The 21,005-nt window shown below is 42.9% G+C and overlaps 1 protein-coding gene across 1 annotated transcript; it reads right to left on the bottom strand.

The window, feature by feature from the left end:
- Positions 1–18,321: 18,321 nt before the first annotated feature.
- Positions 18,322–20,220, bottom strand: prl (prolactin; the record flags this gene model as incomplete). The annotated part of the gene is made up of 5 exons (XM_083779048.1): positions 18,322–18,513; positions 18,782–18,964; positions 19,120–19,227; positions 19,819–19,931; positions 20,190–20,220. The coding sequence occupies 5 exons, from the start codon at positions 20,218–20,220 to the stop codon at positions 18,322–18,324; spliced, it is 627 nt and encodes a 208-aa protein (XP_083635174.1).
- Positions 20,221–21,005: the final 785 nt, after the last annotated feature.

The raw sequence follows: 21,005 nt of genomic DNA, 5'->3' as shown, positions 1-21,005 counted from the left end.
GTTGTAAAAAAAAAAAAAAAACAGAACATGAAAGAGTGTTCTTAGAATGGATTACACAACCGCCATGATGGAAGATAGAAAAGGACCTTTTTTATTTATTTTTTGTTTTTTTTAATCTAAAAACCTGGAGGTCCGGAGTGGTGCACTTGCATGTGCACGTGGGCGGGGGGAACAGGGGAAAGACTGATGTGTTTTGAGTGGTGTGTCCACGAAGGAGCAACGGAGTGATGGGATGAAGGAGTAAAAGAGAATGTGATGAGGAGGAGGAGGAGGAGGAAGGAAAGAAGGAAGGAAGGAAGCAGATCGCTTCTCTGTGTAAGAATATGTATCCTCGCTGTCATTTTGTCTGTGCTGTTGTTGCTTCTTTCTTGTGCTGTGGCGTGTCACACCGTGCGGTTCTGTGTTCATGTGACATTTTTGTTTTGTGTTCTGCGTTTATTTAAAAAAAAATCTCCGTCGTGTTGTGTGCTTCGCTGTTGTTGTTGTTGTTGTTGTTGTTTTGTGTGTGTCATTTGTTTTCCTCCATTTGGACCATTTAGCCTTTGTTTGGACCAGACCTGGCTCAATGCTGCTTGCAGATATACTTCATGTTTATTTATTTGTGTGTCTCATTAGATGCCAGAGGGGTGGAGGTGTGGGGTACCACATCAACAGGTTGATCTCCAAAAACACACGCTTTTCTGTGCGTGATGACTTGAAGTGACATAACGGTCATGATGTGGTATAGACCTCACTAATCTGGAACTGTATACGGAGATGGAAACAAACGCTATTATTTGCAAATACTATCTGAGCCATTTCTGATGTGCAACAACAGCACACACCAACTGAGATGTTCTGCTCTCAGCTCTTGGTCTGTATATTTAAGCCAAGTCCTGGTCGGCTGCAGTCCTACCCGATCTCTGACCTTTGACATCAAAGCCATGAACTTGTCTTTTATCAGCATTCAATTAGAGTGACCAATCAAATCACATAATATTAGAGGACCAAGCAGCCCCCATGGACTATGCGATTTTTATCGATGCGTGTGTGTGTGTGTGTGTGTGCGTGTGCGTGTGTGTGAGCGCGTGCGACGTGCGTGTATGTGTGATACATTCAAGCTATTCTGTTTTGTTGTTTTTGGTGTACATGCATGCCGGCAGGTGAGCTTTGTGATGACTAGTCGGTTTTGTTTGCTTCGTGGTTTTTTTCGTGATTTGGCCAATGATATATCCTTGCACTGATGTGTTTAACATTGTTTCCATATACACTGATATAGAACATTGCTTTCACCTTCATCAGAACGGCCGTTTTCACATCTACCCACCAGTGGGACACCACATCTCAGCACTGCAGCATATCTGAAGTCTAATTTATGTAGCCATTGCAGAAGTCTTAACAGCTTTCTACATTTTTACTGCACTGCTGCTTGACCGGTGCATTTTTGCAGAGGGTAGAAGGTTTGAAGCAACTGGGCACAGTGGCAGCTATTTAATCCTGCTGTCCCTATCTTGGGTATCATGTCATTATAGGGCAAGAATTTGGTATCTTTCAAAATAAGCAAAATTGCAGCAATAGTCCAGGAAGCATGCAACAGTTTGACCTCTGTAATGGCCACATCCATGCAGTGGTACAGCATTCATCTGAATCTGACCTGAGGTGCGTTCATTTGAGGAATGCCTTCTAACCTCAATGGACGGTGGGCTGGATGATTGACCATTTTTGTTTTACAACTTTTAGCCACGCAATTATGCTTTGGAGGGATTTTATCATTATTATTATTGCTATTATTATAGCCTAGCACTCAAATTGGTCAATATCCATGGAATGATTTTTGTCATGAGCAACAACAACATCACTCTTCTTAACACAAAACGGGACACACACCATCACCGATACAAAGACAGAACAGTATTTATTTAACCCTCATCCACCACCACCATACACTTATGCTCTGTCGTACGATTGTGTCGCTTGCTGAATGAAAAGAAATAATTGATTTGACGGAATTGAACTGAAAATCTTATTTTCAGCGAGTGACACCGTTGTGCCATGGACTATAAATGAAGCGTATCACTCTCCGACACAGATACGCATTAGACCTGCACATAACATTAACTCTAATACTAAACCAAATGGCAGATTGGACTCACTACAATTTGACATACTGTATAATACCAACAATATTACCCCTTTGGAGGCTAAAGGTTATATAAAGCCAAGTAGGCCTACTACATTTCAAATGTAAAAAAGAAAAAAAACATTTGCAGCTCTTGCTTGTTGTAGTTTAATTAATCACAATACATTGCAGTTTGAGCTTGTAGAGCGGCTATTTTGCAACCACCAATTATATAGGGCTTAAGCACTTAAACCCTATATATGGTTGAGTCCCTCAGGGCTCTATGCTAGTGTATTTTCTGTTTTTGCTCTACATTAAATATCTTCGCTGAAAATAGCCGATCTACAAGCTACAAACACGTCGCAAACGCCATGCGTTGTAACCTGGTAGATCTGCTATTTTTCTGCAAATGTTTTCCCTCAGAATAACGGATGCTGGGGTTTACGTGGCTAAGCATGTTTTAGTTGATTAAGTGCTGGTCTGATGTCGTCTGGTGTCTGATGATGTCTGATGCTATGTTTTGAGTCTTGGCTAACGTCGTCGTCCCCCCCTCTCCTTTCTTTGTTTCTTCCAGTGTTGAGTTTCTAAAATGCCTCCTTTCACTGCGAGAAGATAAAGACATAACAAAAACCCTCCGGACACTGTCCATCCGCCTCTCCCTGCTGGATCTGCTCTTGGAAAACGGAAGGCTGTTGAAAGAGACGGTGAAAGAAAGAGAGAGGGAGAGACAGATCATTTTAAGGAGATGAGCGATATAGAAACCGAAGAAAATGAGATTTCATTCTTCATTGCATCGTCTCTGCTTTTTCCCCCAGCTTTTCGGAACAAACCAACTCTTTCTCCTCTGATGACATCAATGAAAAGAAAAAATAAGTCACATTCAATGATCTAGGTGAGGACATCTGTTTCTTCTTTCTACAGAACACAGACATGCAGACGGAAAGTGTTTGTGCTTAGACATCACCCTTGTTTGTCAAAGAAACAATTGGACATTGCACCGAGCTTAGCAACCAAAGGGCCTTAACTTATCAAACACACCTTTGATTTGAAGCCCTAGAACTTGACCATTTTGACTCGGTTTTAATTCGTCGGGGCAATTAAAACTTTGAATAACGTGAACTCAAATATATGTGAGTTCAGATGGGTTTTAAGGTAGCAATTATAAGGTACGTCAAGTCCTGGTTTCTTAATTGACAATGTCATAATTTGTTCCTAGAGGGTGTTATATCATTTATAATGCTATTCATTTCAAAGGGGGGGAGGGGGGCGCTTTATCATTTTAACATCCAAAGCACTATGCAAAGTGAGGGCTTGTCTGTACTGATGTCCAAAGGCTATCTGAGCCTGATGCCAGTCTAGCCATAGGCTAAGTTCATTGCTAGCTAGGCCAGCTATTATCTCTGTGTGCATCTATTGCATGCTGTGCTGAGTGCTAGGACATTAAGTGACAGGCGTCAACACAGCCTGGCGTATACATACATATCAAAACATCAAACACATCACCATTATGTACTGTAGATACTAAATGCCATCAGACAAATCTTGTGGGTGACAGTTGGGACAAGGACTGTCCGCTTGCTTCATTGGCTGACAGGTCAGCTGACCTCAAGGACCCAATGATGGATAGAACCCAAAGACAGACGGATGGACCCTCCATTTTTGTCACCCACAAAGAGTATGGTGATTTTGGACAGCAAGTAGACAGGGACACTTTCGCTGCCAAGACCGAAAAGCTCACTGCAACACCCACAAGCAAAGGAAGGGACCGGCAAATAAGACCATATTGTCGACCTCCATCTCTTTCTCGCTCTCTCTCTCTTCTGTTGTCTCTCTTCCAACTTGACCATCCAACCCCCTGCTGCATCTCAGCATTGCTGCTGCTCCCTCATAGCAAAATTGCATGGCATGAACAACAACTAAAGAATTGAAAACACGAAGAAAAGTCTCTGGAAAAGACAACGGATGAAGAGAGAAAGAAAAGGAGGGGAGAGAGAGAGAGGAACCGGAGAGATTTGTTTATGTGTGTGTTTTTGTGTTTTGTTTAATTTTGTTTTCTATTCACCCAACAATTGCAATGCAAAAGTGAACATCGTCATTATCCAAGTCATTCCCTCTTTTATGTTTTTCAAAATGGCTGCTAGCATCTGCAACACACCACCTCCAGCACCTGATTGCTCTTTCTGAACGTGTGATTTATGATGGGGCTCTCTCTCCATAATGAGGGAACCGGGGAGGAAGGGAAGAGACCAACGCACTCTCCGTGACTCAGGGGAATGTGTGGGGGAGGACAAGTTTTTTTGTAGAGGAAGCACGCAGGTATTCAGCAGCAAAGGGACAACACTGTTGAGAAGCCAGACGAACCAGGGACGAAAACAATTTATGTCAGTGATGAATAATTGGGGAAATGTGTTTTCATGACGTTTACCAGCATGAATATTCTGCATGACTCTTTAATCCTGCAAGCCCTTCAAATCCCCAACATCCCTGAGAAAGAGGGCTAGAAATTGAGGATGTAAACATGAAAACTGAACAAAAATAATTTATGCAACCAATTTCAAAAGAAAAAAGTGCAGAATTATGTTGGGGAAAAGATATATATATTTTGCTCTCTTTTTGTTTTAGTAAAAAAAAAAAAAAAAAAAACATAATTAAGAAGAAAATAGCATTGCAAGATACTCAACTAAACTATGTTTTGTTAGAAAATGTATAGGATACAGCCGCCCTCCCCTCGCCCCTACCCACGGCCCTCCCCCCAAGGAGTGTATTGGACAAAAAACTGCAATGACATGACCCTGAGCTAACGCTTTAAAACTAAAAACTAAAAAAAAATACAGTACTACTGCTATACTACTACTACTTCTGCTACTTTGACTACTTCTCACCTGGCTTCTACTCTGCTACATCTTCCTCTTTGTCGTCTTCTTCTTGCATCATCATAATGCTGCTAGGTATCCCTGAAGCCAGCCAGCCAGCCGTGTGTACAGTATCTGTAATCACCACCCCTGACCCAGGACTTGCTTCATTGTTTCCATTATACTATATATGTCGTCATGTATGGCATTGCTGTGCTATACAGTATGCTAGGCTGTCCACTCAACTGTCATTGTCTTACGTGGAAAACATATTTCTACCTGTTTGAGGAAGATAATACAACCCTATTCCCCCTTTTCCCCTAGACTTTGGTCCTGACTCAGGACCAAAGTCTAGGGGAAAAGGGGGAATAGGGTTGAGGAAATGGGTAATCATCTCTACTGACTGAGATAGTATGAACCTATCCTGTCTATAAACCTTCCTTATAACTTAAAATGACACAAGATGGCTGCCTCAGTAGCAGGGTGTATTATTCCAATAGCTCTGAATTCTTTGAAAATACAGTTACAGTCGAGCCCACTACCCCAGACAGACATTACATACAGTCCTTCTAACCCTAGTGAGCACAGCTATTAGCTTGTTGATGTCCTATAAGTAGGCCTACTGATCCAGTAGCATTTTGTTGATGTAGCTTTTTAAATCCTCTGTTGCAGTGTCCTAATCTAAGATGCCATTTGTAGCATTTTCTCTTATAGGCCTATTCCTGTGGAGTCTGTCGTAATGCTGTACATTGTTTTTATTCCCTGTGAAAAACAGTCATGAAAAAATGCTGCAAGAGTTACAGTACCATATTTTTTTATGTAGCACAACGTTGCCCTTACAGCCCTATAAATCACGTTTTGAGGTAGGTTAGAGCTGTTATTTATTCAAAGTAAATCCAATTTGCCTACGGGGAGTAACAGATAGCACAGATGTATACTTTGCAGCTCATTAACCAGGCCAGTGTTTATGATGAACAGTGACCCCATTTGGTGGCATTACACCCAAGGCGAGAGGCAGCCATCTTTGTTCCCTGTGTTCAAACGAGCTTGGCCATGAAAAATAACCGTGTGCTCTCAAGTAGTGGGACCCACAAGGGCGGAGGACAAACATATTTGCTGCTAGTCAGCTATTTAGGCAATAATGGAGCAGGATGTAAATAAATAGCCAGGATGCTATGCGGTGATGAACCCCCTTGGGCAGTGGTCCTCAAAGTGGGGCCTGGGGGCCCCCGGGGGTCCTTGGGGAGTTCCTCCCGGTCTGTAACGCTGAGGGTATACAAATGTGACCAAAATGGACCCTTATGGGTCTATTTGGTTCCTTTTGTAGGCCTATATGCACTCTCAGACTTGGGATTTTACAGTTTAGATATACCGGTAGGTGTCCCATAGATAGATGAATAAAGTGTGTGTCTGTGGCCTAATATGCAGGGGTGGGAAACTTTGATGATGGCGAGGGCCACTATATTTCCACACTCACTCCAGAGGGCCACATTGCATATTTCTGTCATAGCAAATATAGCCGATCTACAAGCTCAAAATGCGTTTTGAGCTTCTAGATCAGCTATTTTTGCTATATTTGAATTGAAATAGTGAATCATTTTTTTGCAATTTTTTTCAAATACAAATACTCTGGACAAGCGGGTCATGTTTGCATGTTTGGAATTGTAACAGCCAAAATCAATAATTTGTCAGTATTCCGATATTAACCTGCGGGCCGTATAAAGTGATGGCGGGGGCCGCATGTGGCCCCTGGGCCGCCAGTTGCCCATGTATGGCCGCCCTAATGCATATCAAACTGGGGGCCCTTGAAACGATAAAGGTTGAGAAGCACTGCCCTAGGGGAAACATCTTTGCTCCGTGTGTTCAGACATTCTGGTGGCTCACTGGGGTGTAGAGGAAAGCAGCACAGAGGAACAGGAGGTCCGTCTGTTTTCACCAGAATGAGACTAAATGGGAAAGAAAAAAAAGTACGATAATAAGAATTGGGATCAGCTGATTCATGTTTCTGCCAATGTTCAGTCTAAACCCCGGAGTCAAAAAGCTGTCTGTTGTACTGTTGTGAGTCCAGCAGGACTGCTCAGCAACTACAAATCGCTGAGGTCATTAATTCACATTCAGCGTTTCTTTTGTCACATTTGTCTGGCAAGTGAAAGCCTATGTTACCGTGTCACATTTTGAAGCTATGTAAATACAATATTGTGCCACATTAACAAAAACAAACAAAACAAAATGAAAACGTTGGAGCCTACGAAGTAAAAAGTCTTCATACAAGAAGCTCCCAGGGAGACGATGGCTCCACAACGTATCATGTTGCATGAAGACTTTTTATTTTGTTCTTTGTGTGAAAAGAATCATTGTCAAGATGTCGTAAAGTCCACGAATGCCATTATTTACAGTATTGTCTCATTTGTCTGTGTATTACTTTGTCCTTTGTAATCACTTATACTCTTTCTTTGGCTTAAGTCCGATTTATGCCTCATCAAGCGACAGTGTTGCGCACCAAACATACTAGATCTACACGCCCATGTTGTGGACTTGATGTTCAGTGTGCGACACTGTCGTGCGATGAAGCATAAATGAGGTGTTAGTCTATCGCAGGGAAACTGAAAACAGGGCTCATCTCAGGGGTAAAATACTGGATCAAGGATCAACTCGGCTCTACCTGTGAAAATGTAGAACAATCTGTCAAGGACGAGGTCTGCAATTATTTTAGAATGTCATAAAAGAGAGTTAGGGGAATGTGTTATATTTTTAAAGCTCGGAAGTCTTGTTGTAAAGTTATATTTTTTAAAGCTGCACTGTGTAGTTCTTGGAAGGACATTTTTAAAGCCTGAAATTGTCCCGCCCATACATACATAAGTTACAACTCACACACAAAGAATCCATTCATGATGAGCTCGTATTACATACACCGATCTTCTTCACTGTAAGGTGTCAATAGAAGAATCAACGGCAGAGATATTAAGGAAACTCAGAATACCGTTTGAGACGTTTTAAAGCGCTGACCTCTTGACATCACATTTATGCAAAGATTATGTTTTCACTCCCAAACCCTCTTTCAACATGTCCTCAGCACCTGCAATTGATACCAAGTCTACATATTGCAGCTTTCATACACAGTCACCTAGGAATAAAGTATTGCAGCACATACATACAGTATACATACAGCAGAGAAACAACGGTTGTATTTAATGTAATTTTACTTCTCATACTTTATTTGAGCATTTTGGTTCACTTGCCAAAACAGTATTTTTTGTTGCATGTATTATGTATTTTGGTTCATGTATTATTTATTGCATACAAAAATTATTATACATCCATATACAATGCTGTTGCAAAGACAACCGCATTCTTAACGTGAACTGAAATGACCATCTATGCAAGTATATGAGTTGATCTGCGAGCTGTTTGCCATGTTCCATTGATGTCATCAAAACTGTATCTCATTGTGCTGAAGAAGAACAATATATTTGCATTCATCTCAGGGTGGCCATTAAGACTAATCTAAGAAGTAATGTAAAAATAATACATCCACCGAAATGTTAATCGAGATATAATAATTTGAAAACTTCAAAAAGTAATATCATTAGAAACACAGCCCTCACAGCATACCCATTCCTAATTTGATCACGACTGCAGACCTCTATTGACCTCTGAAATAGAAAGATGAATGCTTCCTGTAATATTTAATACTGTTTGTCATGGTGGGATCGGGTTGAGTTTGTCTCAGCTGGAGATTCTTAAAAGGAAAAGTCCACCCAAAAACTTGATTCACACATCCTTTTTTTTTCTTTCGTAATAACAGTTTATGGGTGGATTTTGCACTTGCCGCTTTATGGGATATGAATATGCACAGTGATTTGTCATTATATGCCTGGACTTCTCTTTCTCTCTCTGGCTCTCTCGTTCTTTCTGGCACACTAATCTCCATCCCTAGCTCTCTCTCCCTCTCTTGTTTTCTCAGGTCATCATCTTAAGACGGAATTCCCACCCAACTAGCTCTGAGAAACAGCAGGTTGACCTGCTCTTTCTCAGAGCTATAACCCATCTACTGGACCTTACAGAGAAATTACCATTTAAATGAAATGATAGTTTAGAAAGACAGAAAGATGGAGGGATTAGGATAGAGGTGATGGAAAGGCAGTGACGAGAAGAGAGGAGAGGATGGAATGCATAGTTTTGGCTTAGACCCCCCCGCTGTAGAGAAATAGTAATCAATTGATCATGACCCCTATATCATCCATTTACTGGTACAACCCAAAGACTAATGTGAATGGAGAGTGGGAGGATTCCACTGTGGTGTGTAGGGGAATTCTGCTGTCAGAGCAATAATTTGTGAAGATATCCCTCTCTTTTAATTAGAGATGGTTATCCGTTGTGTGTGCGCATGTGTTTAGTTTAGTGTATGTCTTAGTTTAGTGTGTGTGCGCGCGCGTGCGTGTCTGTCTTTCTGACATAGTAATCTGTGTTAATGCTACATAATATGACTACAATAACCAGATTGTTAGCTGACTTAAGCCACACCCATGTGATAAGACAGACAGCTGAGCCAACCAATAACTTAAACTTTACTTGAAACCCCCCACCTCTGAATAAGGAAACATATCAGACAAAGCAGAGTTAAGACATGTCATGCTTTATGTCACCTTCATCCCTAACTCATCAAACATCTCTCCTCTTTTCAACTCTCTCTCTCTCCGGTTAGCCCTCCTCCTCACTATGTTTTTGAGGAAGAAGCTGTCTTTTCTGCATCCCTTGTTCTTGTGTTTTTCTCTCCTATTGTTTGAAGATGAACTCTAATGCATGCGTGGGGAAAAATCTAAAAAGACGACTTTGAACTTTCTTTGTGAATGGCCAGGACGTCGAAGGGGGGGAGCCTCTGTGCAGTCTGCCATGGATTTTTTCCTCTTTTCTCTCTCTTACTCTATCTCCGTCAAGTGTGGCAAGAAGAGATAGAATGGAAAATATGCAATTGTATGAAACGAGAAATATTTGTTCAAAACAAAGTGCTAAAAGTAAATAATGTTCTTGTCATGTTGTTTTCTTATAATAGTGATGTGTGTCTGAGAAATGGTGTTTTACATTGCAGAATGTGAAGTTAAGTCACATTTCTTCAGACAAAGCTGTTTGTCTTGTTTTTGTGTTGTTTATTTTGTTTTCCTGACATGGTGTTCTCATATGTGTACTGACTTACATGCGGCGGTCACTTTATTAGGTACAACTAGCTACCTAGTCCTCTCAAGCTGTTACTTGTGTTCTTGTGGCCTTCCTGTTAGCTTGAACTCGTCTAGCCATTCTCCTCTGATCTCTGTCATCAACAAGGCGTTTTTCGCCTGCAGAACTGCCACTGCCTGGATGTTTTTTGTCAAATGCTGTAAACTATGGAACCATAATGGCTGCTGTCTGCTTGGTATCAAGCATACCACGTTCAAAGTTCATGCTACTGTTTAGTCAAAGCTCTTGATCCTGTCTGCTTGCTTCATGTACTGACTTGCAGCCACGTTGGGTTCATATGTTTAGAGAATCTGGCTGTTTCCATTAACAAGCAGGTGTGCCTAATAGAGTGGCCACAGAGTGTATGTCTGACAAGTAATCAATCTCTACATCATGACAGACGATTACAGTGTCCCATGTCCAGAGACTCAGTTTGATGACCCGGGTCGCGTGGTCTGAGCACCAATTTACATCCTGCTGGAAAGGGTCAAATGTGACATCATAACAATAGTGGTTCTGGGTAAACCACGCGAAGGAAGGAGCGATGTTTCAGTGCAGTGGATATGTGGACATGACACCCGGAGGACATTTGTAACTAACTGCACGTCATTGTTGTCATTGTTGTTTGTTTCCCGTTCGTCATCTTCCTATTTGTTTTCATTGTGAATTTCATCCATTGTGGTTGAACCATGGACACTCGGAGATGACAGAGTTCCCTCCTTGGCATCACGTGCGGTGACCAACAGGACCTGCCCTGTCTGTCTGTCTGTGTCAAGTCTCCTCCTTCTCTACCAGTCAGTCCGTTTCAAGATCCGGTTCTTATTTTTCCACGGTTCATGTTTGTGTTGGTTCTTGCTCTATTTTTTAAGCGAACTCTGAGCCATGCCATGTGCTGTTGTAACTGTATTGTTTTGGTTTATTTTGGTTTTCATGACAAACAAAATTACATTGCACTATACGAAGTTACGAACACTGACGCAGCTAATTGTTCTGTAGGATTCTTATGAGCACACTGGAGCTGCACTACTGTTTTAGCATTGATTGGTCAATTGATTGGCCAATCAACCACGCACATCGTCCTACAACAGTAGTGATGGAGTCATGAGTACGTCTCCAGTGTTTGCACTAACTTATACCCTGTTGTTTGACCGCGTGGCTCTCTGGAAATAACTGATTTTCGGAAAGTGACACGGCCATACGACTAAGTATAAGCTGGGCTTTAGTCTTCTTGCCACAGAGAGGCTTGGAAGAATATACCAGCCTCTGATGAAATGAAAGAGAGAGAGAGAGAGAGAAAGAAAAGGGGAATACAGAAGGTATTGTAGAGAGGCTTCCCTCCATTGTCACTGAATGGGGTTGTTGCTATGGATACTGATGCTGGAAACCATTTTAATGTCATAACGCTGGAGAGAAAAGAAACAGTTTAAAAAAAATGAGAAAAAGAATCAAGAACTGTACAAAATATATTTCAATGGAATGTTTATCATTTACCTTTTATATTTTTGAAACATGTAAAGAAGAAAAAAGGTTAATAAACTGTAATAATTTAACAGCGTTTGTGAAAAAGAGACTTTAAAACAGTTGTACTATTAAAAAAGTATGAAAGTCTGACCGTGAATGCTGATTTAACTGAGCAACTCTTCTCCTTTACTGATAAGATAAATAAAGAAAAAAATAAACAATTAAAAAAAAACACAAAATTACTGGGAAAAAAGCAAAACAAAACTAATTTAAAGAGAAAAACATCAAAAACCCAATAAAAACATTAAAAGCTTATGCCAAAATTTTCTATCTGTGTCCTTTGTATTTTGTTGTCACTTTAATGTTTCCTCCTTTAAATTGTTTAAAATAGGTGTCTCTAAAACGGGAGATCACCAAACTCCAATCAATAAATGTCACATCAGCTGGTAAAACCCATTCCCTCTTGAAACATTTTGAGCTAGATTTGCTCCATTATATGTGCTGATTTATATATGTGTTTGCTTTGCATTTTCTAGGAGGCTAACCCATTTCAAGAGTGATGAAAGGGGCCAAATTTGATCAAACTCCATCTGAATTTATTCAACAAAATACTCCCTCAAGTTCATCATGGTGGATGATACTGCTCAATAAGCTTTGAGATTCAAACATTAATTAATTATCTGGGCCAGATTATCCATAATAATTTAGTGAGCGAGTGCCCGTTGGCACCAATACATTTGCCGAGCTGTGAGGCATAAACGTAAATCGATTATTTTCACAGAATACATTTTTTCATTATTACTATTAGAAATACGACACAAAAAAGTAGCTGCTGCTATGCGTGTTTGCACCCTGAACTAACTGTGTTGATGAGAGAGAGAAAATGAGAGATAATTTCAGATAAATAATATGCATTAATTTAAATTGGTAGCCTACACTTTATTAGGCCTACTGATAAATATGTTCAAATACTGCTCGGCCTGTAAGAATGTGGTGAATCCATGCCCATAGCCTCCTAGCTTTCTTTATCTGTCTAGTCTGATCAATGTGCACTGCAGCAGTGGCACCTCAACCCTCTCATCCCTCATAAACCCAACATCGCCCTGCTCTCTACATCAGATTAATGTCACCTTTTGGCTTCCATAGTTCTCGCTCTCTGCCACGTACATCTTAGGCACGTCTAAGATTTGTTTAACAGCCCCAAAGCGAGCTCTGGCCCCAGCCGGGGCCGTGGCGGCAGCCTCTTTCCCATGAGGTGCTCCAGGGCAGCCGACCCCAGCGTTGGCACATTCCCAGGCGGGTAGTACCGGGTGCCGATGTGGCATGGCAGAGAACATGTCCCGGTATTCACTGCTCTTACCAGAGAACGGCAGGTTGGCGAGCGGGCGGGGCAGACGTGGGACGCACTTTGACAAATCATGATTACGCAAAGTTTTGCGTGCAGGCGCCTGGACGTGGGCAGAGCTTTTCACCTGACTGAGGAAGGCGGGCGGGACTTCCGGAGCTGTTGGAAGGAAGAGCTCAGACCTGTGAGAGAAAGATGGAGAGTGAGATGCAGAGATTACAGAAAGTTGTGTGTGTGTGTGTGTGTGTGTGTGTGTGTGTGTGTGTGTGTGTGTGTGTGTGTGTGTGTGTGTGTGTGTGTGTGTGTGTGTGTGTGTGTGTGTGTGTGTGTGTGTGTGTGTGTGTGTGTCTGTGTCTGTGTCACATACACCTGTCATACACCTGTCAAACTGCACTGGCAGTGTTTATGTCCTTTGTACAAGGTATTCCTGTACTGGACATAAATAAACATTTCAAATGTGTGTGTGTACTGTGTGTGTGTGTGTGTGTGTGTGTGTGTGTGTGTGTGTGTGTGTGTGTGTGTGTGTGTGTGTGTGTGTGTGTGTGTGTGTGTGTGTGTGTGTGTGTGTGTGTGTGTGTCTGTGTGTGTGTGTCTGTCTGTACAGATAAAGAAACTAATATGCATATTATCCTACACTTCCCTCTAGTGGACAAACAAGGAAATGCGCACGCGCACACACACACACACACACCCCCACCATACATACCTTTCGAAGTGCCTGTGGTGTGCATGAGAGGTGCTGATAAGAGGCTCCTTTGATAGCAGCAGCTGGTCATCTTGTCCAAACCTCTGAGGATACAAATAATTAGACATGAACACATATTATCCCTCTATCTGTCTGTCTGTATGTGAGTCTGTCACTCCTACCAGTAATTTGTCATAGTTTTCCATTAGTAGAGGGGCTTTTGGACCATGCAGGCCTCTGTAGTTGTCCCTGGCCTCGCTGATAGGTGCAGACAGGAGACGGACAGATGGACAGTTCGCCAGCTATACATGGAGTGGAAAACAAGCAACATCAGACGGTCAAGCGTCACCCAGGAAGAGTGGAAATTCAACAGTGTGTGGCTAGGAATTTGTCAGGGCAGGGCAAACTTGAAATATGACGACCTAAAGCACAAGTGTACTGTGCACTGTCAAATCCTCAGTGTTCAAAGGGTCCATTTGGTTCCATTTCCGCAGTATCAGTTGACATGTTTATATACACTGTCACGTGGAACCCTTGTGCACTGTATCTTCATATTCTAGATCAATGAGAGTGTGTGGTCAACATCTCTCTGTGGGTTGTATAAATATTTAAACAAAAACCCTATCTTATTCTTTAATATTTTCAAGAATAGTAGGAAGTAAACTTTATACCAGCTGATTTCACTACTTAGAACACCTTCAAGCAGAGAAGGTAGTGGTGAAACTAGTTCAATCAAGTCATCTGGTGTGATTTCAGACAGCCTTATGCCATAATGCAAACAACAAGCTTGTTTTGACCATTTCTGAAATTGTTCATGGTTTCCCCGTGTAGGTATTTATTGTTCTTTTGTTGATGATTTTAAAATACGATCAGCCAAAAGCCTTACCCGTTTGGTCAGTTCGTTGACATAGTGTGTGTTCCAGTGCGGGGGGGCCTTGGGGTAGTGGGCCTGGGTCTGCCACTCAGCCAGGGGCCTCCCACTGTGCTGGGTGCCCGTGGTGGTCGTAAAAGAAGACAAGGGCCGTCTCTGGAGGAGAGGAGGGAGGGGGATGTCCTGGTGGAACGCACAGAGAGAAGGAAGAGAGAGTGACTTTTACACTTTATGTATTTTGCCGTCAGTGGTTTTCTGTTTCATTCATTAACGCTATATAACTTCAGTGCAGTTGAAATAGTACAGGCCAGGATCAGGGAGATTGAGAGACCAAAAAAGCAAAATAGGCTAGAACCAAGAGCGGCTCAAGAATCCACCACTCCTGAATAGAGTGTCTGGTGCTGGGAGTCTGGTGCAACACACAGGTCCTGGCGGTACCTGGTGAGACGTAGGAGGGGCCCGGACAGGAGGCAACCCACAGAGCCTAGTCCCTCCACATGCCAGAATTGTACCTCTCAGTCCCGGCATAGTAGTTCCGGAGTGGTTCCAACGGATTGTGCGGCACTGGTCTCTCGCTAGTGGGTCTGATCGAGGGTAGCTACTGGGACGTAAGTCGGGACTTGATCACCCCGGCTGGGTCACCCGAGTGAGGGGTATGATGTTCGCGAGACCCGAAACCCTGATGACCTTGGGATACATCACTGAGGATACGTCCCAGTTGCATCCATGCGATGTATATATATATTATATATATATATATATATATATATATATATAGTAAGCCTTGAGCCATGAGGCCCATGGGGCAGGAGCCTATCTCCTGTTTCTGTAGCATGAGGCAGGACATGGACATGACGCTAGTATATCGCAGGGACTTACTCCCAATCCAACCCTTTTTAGAGTCTTTGGTATGACCCGGCCAGGGATCGAACCCCCGACCTCGCATGCAGTCTCAGGGCGGACACTGTAACCACAAGGTCACTGAGCTGAACATGCTGAAACATTCGACGATTAAGGTCTAATATTTCTGAATTGCTACAAATTGCTATAATGAGCGTAGACCTGTATATCCAGAAGTTGAAGGATAAAATGAAGTCTTATAATGATGTACCGGTCTGTGCATGCATGTTCACATCATTTAAACTTCATAATTAATTAAGATCATTTTTCCAATATTTTATTTTTAACATTTTGGACAAAATAGACAATTTTACATCGAGGTATACCCAGATGTACCTAGTAAACGTGGAGGCTAAATTAAGTGCAACATGATGTCAGTGCTACAGTGGTTAAACTTTTAACTTAAGTTGCAGCAATGAACAATGTTTTACCTTGCGCAGCCCCACATTAAAAGACGGAGGGTGTTTGTAAACGAGGCCGATGTCGTAGCTCGTACTGCCAAACTCGCTCCTCCGACCCTCTGCTGCCAGCATCTCCATGTGGATCAGAGCAGTAACCTAACGACACTTCTGTTGCGGTCGATCTACTACAGCACAACTAATCTATTCAAAACTTCCATAGCAAAGTACTACAACAGGATACTAGTAGGCCTACTACATAAATCACTGAACGTGCCTACTTATTGGTCACCTACAAGGCTACAATAGAATTACCGTAGTCTATACACATGCCGCCAGGAGAATATGCATAGGCCTACACTGTTGTTGTTGTTGTTGTTGTTGTTGTGGCCGAGTTTCTGTTTAGGGAAGTGTCGTCATGGCAACATGTTAGGATTGGCAAGGGGGCAAGTTCTCGACCAATCACAGCGACTGTGAACGTCTTTTCAAGGAAGCGCGCTGCGGTCGCTGGTAAAAAATGCTGGCAAAAAATGGCAATACATTGAATAAAATAACCAAGAACATGATACCGCCGGCTTATCTAAATACCTGAATTAAACTGTTGTTAACTTGTTTCTCAGAGGAATTATGCTTTTACCACATAGGTTTAACTACAGACATCTGTAGGACATGTGGATGCCGCGGGACGGGATCTTAGCAGCACAAAGGAACACCAACAACACCAGTAAGACATATTAACTGCTGTACAATATCAGAAACTCAGGGATAGAAATTCATCATGCTGCAAGAAATAGTTTTATTTATATATAGTTTTTGTGAAATAGATATTTTTGATACATTCAATTTGCTCTAAAAAATGTGTAAATTAAAGTGCAAATGTTTACAAGCTTTTTGTCAGATTGCTGCACGAGTCAGATGAAACAGGCGCACACACAAATTGCACATGGCTCAAAGGAAGCTATGCAGGCTGTTATATCTCTGGCTGTTTTTTTCTTCAGTTCTGGTCACAACTTCTTGTATTCAAGGAAGTGATGCTCAAATGTCCCAGGCATCAACAACTGAACCCTTCACGTCTAATTTCACCCTCCCTGACACCTTCAAACCAACCACCATGTATCTGGGGGACATGCATTTTCATCATAGCGATCAGGGATGGAATCCACATCCTCACTAGCTGGAGAGAGTTTGAGAAGTGACACCATGGTACCATACCATGCAGTACCACTTGATTTAAATTAAAACACTCCCTGACTTCTGATAGGGTCATGCTTGTCTTTGTCTATGTGCTATGTTTAACCACTTTTGAGCTGCAGCCAATATTATGGCCAAAAGTATTATGGGCTCTGTGTACAATGTAAAAACATTGTACACGTAGCGGTACAAAGGGAACGTAGCGTTAAGAGCTTATAGATAGAAAAGATTCGAATAGGGTTGTCACTGTCAGTGGTGGTCAAAGCTCATTAGAATTGTCTTTCTTGTATAGCTTAACCACATAAACCCTGTTGACCAGAGTCCCCCAGGGATCTATACTAGGCCCCCATATTTTTTCCTTCTACACCAAATTTCTTTGATCTGCTAATGTTCAGCCCAGAATAGGGATGCTAAGGTTCATTGTTTAATGGATAAAAAGTATGCACACTGGCAAAATTATAGGCCTAAAAAAAGGTGTTCTTCTCTTCTTTTGTCCTAAAACGGCCGGCCTAAATTTCGGCCTGGACTTGACCGGACCGGCCGTTTAGGAGTTGTCCCAGATTTCCCAGAATGGTCAATATGTAGGCCTACTGCATGTCATTCCCCTCTCTCCCAGCCTTCCTTCAGTATCTCTGCTCACTGTTCTATCAAAATGAAGGGGAAATGCCAAACAAATAATCTTTAAAAGAAGAAAGTGCACACCACGACACACATGATATGCCTGATTTGTACTGTTGTGTTGCATGCCGAAATTAGCCGATCTACAAGCTTACCAACATGAGCATTATAGGATGATATGATGCATTGAGACCTTGTATATCTGCCATTTTCAGTGTGCGACACTAACAACTAAGTATTACCGGTACATCAGACGATATTGATTGTGTTAGTAGTTAATTCCAAAGGCATGATGCTATTCTATCAGGCAATATGTGACACGGAATATCCAATTAAAGATCCAAGGTGAAACATGAATGAGAGCAAGCTATCGAACACATGTGCACGTCAAACTCCCACTGGCAGTGATGATGGTGGTTGATGTGCTTCTATAGTTTATGTATCTGCTGCATGCATGGGTTAAGTCAATGGTCACAGTATCATTGGACCCTCCACCTCCGAGCCAAAATGACAACTGTGTGTGTGTGTGTGTGTGTGTGTGTGTGTGTGTGTGTGTGTGTGTGTGTGTGTGTGTGTGTGTGTGCGTGTGCGTGTGCGTGTGCGTGTGCGTGTGCGTGTGAGTGTGAGTGTGCGTGTGCGTGTGCGTGTGCGTGTGCGACTGTGTGTGTGAACGTGTGTTCTCCAGTCCTCAACACATTTCGGGTTTAGTCTTTGCCAGGCGACAGCGCAGCACTTTGAGGAAGCTGTCAATTTTGTGGGAGTCGCGTCTGAAGCAGGATAGCAGGAAGTGGAAGTTGACCAGACGGGAGGTCTTGTCCTGGCCAAGGTCACTTCCTCCTCGGTATGGCAGGGAGGAAATATACTGCGAGGAAGGGCCCATCTGGAGAGAGGGAAGAGGGAGGGAGAGGAGGAAGGAGAATTGAAATAAAAGGGGAGAATTGAGAGAGGCAGAGGAAAGGGAGCGGATACGGAGGTATGGTGACAATAATGTGAAAGAGGGTGAAAGGAAGGTAGTAGATATTGAGAGAAGGGGGTGGGTAAGGGTAGACAAAATAATAAATATCCATTAATAAATTAATCTTCATCTCCCCATCTTCAACCCTTCCTCACCTATAGGCTATAAATCCCTCCTGCCGGTGAGCACCCACCTTTCCAGACAGTATGTCCAGGCCTTCGCCCAGGTTCCTGGAGTGGTCTTGCAGTTCCTGTAACTTGCTGTAGATGGCGTTGTGGGACGGGTGAGGCAGGCTGGGAGCCACAGAGGAGAGGAACAGCAGGGGGTCAGCCCAGGCCTGGAGCAGAGACCGCGCCAAGGAGAGCAGGTCAGACTCCTGGATTTGGGGGGGGGGGGGGGGGGGGGGGGGTGTAGGGATGGACAGTTGAGGGAAGGAAGGAGGTAAGGAATGGGGATGGGAGAGGAGATGTTATGAGAACTGATTGTAGCTGAGAGCTTTGAAGTGAAGAAAGAGAGTGCATGTTGACTGACCGACACTCTGAGAGCTTGCTCCTTGTCATTGGGGGTCTGGAGAGAGGAGGTGTGACACATGGAGGGGCGGGGCATCATCAGGCGGCCTATAGGAGGAAAATGACTGTCCTGAGAGAGAGAGAGAGGGAGAACAATAATTATTATATGCTGACAATAAATGCATGCACATCAGGAAACCCCTAGGCTACATCTATGATGCACAGAACACCGTGGCCGTGGTGCCTTCGGGACGTAAATATACAAACTGGAGGTCCTTGACATTAAACGGGTTGAGAATCACTGCTAGAGCCGTAAAAATCTTCTGTTATGGGGGTCTGTGCAGGCATATCTTTTCAAATGGGGGTCCGCGGGCCAATTAGTGTCAATTTGGGGGTCATTGACATGAAAAGGTTTGGGAACCACTGGACTAGACTATAGCCAGAATGGAGCACCGGTCGGGAAAAATAAATAAATAAAGAAACAGACCAGTCATCCCCCAATAGTGCGGGGACATTCAGACCCTTCTGACCCCCCTCCGACGCACAGCTGCAGCTAATCGAATACGTATTGGATGTTTTAGAGTTACACATACAGATTTACAGTATGTGTGCCTACAGTATATATAGGCATGCAACACTATGTCAATTGACATATTACACAATTATGCACACTCACAGTCACCCCCCCCCCCCCCCCACACACACACACACACACACTGACCAGCTCATGGGTCAGTGTTGTGCTGATAGAGTGCAATTTGTCTGAGCGCTGAGCTGCTCGATCCAACAGGTCACCAAGAGGGACAGCATGACAACCCCACAAGAGACACACTACTAGAGAGAGAGAGAGAGAGAGAGAGAGGTGAGAGATGGACACAGAGTTACACACAGCCTATTTGCCCAATCTTAGACCCAAAGTAAGTTAGACCCAAATAGTATAATATATAAATGACAACAAATCCCCATTAAATTGAATTGAAGACAGAGGACAGACAGACAGACAGACAGATCTCACCAGTCAGGCAGAGTTTTTTTCTATGAGCCATCATCTCTCTTGTTCCTCCCCTCTTTTCAATCTGTCTCCTTCTCTACCTGACCTCCACTTTATAGTGTCTGCGGTCATTTGGTTATGGAGTGAGTGTTAGATGTGGAAAAACTCCTTAATGAAACTGATGAATAAAGACACCAGCAGGTGACATGTTCCATCGCCATAATGACCTAATGTTAGGCCACTTTAAACTCCACCCACAAACACAATGCTCTCTATGGATGGAGGCTTAACCACTTGAACCCCAGCATCCCTATTCTCCAGACTGGCTATTTCTGGTGAAGAGATTTGGTGTAGATAAAAACGGCAATTAATAATTGGATGGCTCAAAACGTCCTTCAGCTCAACTAACACTGGCATCCAATATAAACAATTCCACTAGAAACCTAGAAACTCTTTGACAACCGCATGAACCTGGAATCCCATGTTAAGAAGGTCACCCAGTCTGTTTCTTTCACCTTCGTAACATCTCAAAAAATCAAACCAGTCCTCACTCCCCAAGACCTAGAAAGAAATCATCCACACTTTCATCTCCTCCCGCCTTGACTATTGTAATGGGCTCTACACCACCCTCAGCTCCTCCTCAATCCATAAACTTCAACTAGTACAGAATACAGCTGCCAGGATTCTCACAAACACAACCCGCAGATTAAAAAAATCTGTTAATAAGCCCGTGTAATAAGGCATTACACGGGCTGGCTCCACTTTACATCACCGAACTACTGCATGCAAAGCCAAACATAAGATCCCTCAGGTCCTCTGATAAAGGCCTTCTGTCCATTCCGACAAGTAGACTGAAAACTAAGGGGGACCGTGCATTTGCAGTGGTTGCTCCCACTTTGTGGAACGCCCTGCCCTTT

This window comes from Protomyctophum parallelum (assembly GCF_964188405.1).
Source record: "Protomyctophum parallelum genome assembly, chromosome: 13".
NCBI classification, from domain to species: Eukaryota; Metazoa; Chordata; class Actinopteri; order Myctophiformes; family Myctophidae; genus Protomyctophum; species Protomyctophum parallelum.
This window is presented reverse-complemented; position numbering and strand designations above follow the sequence as displayed.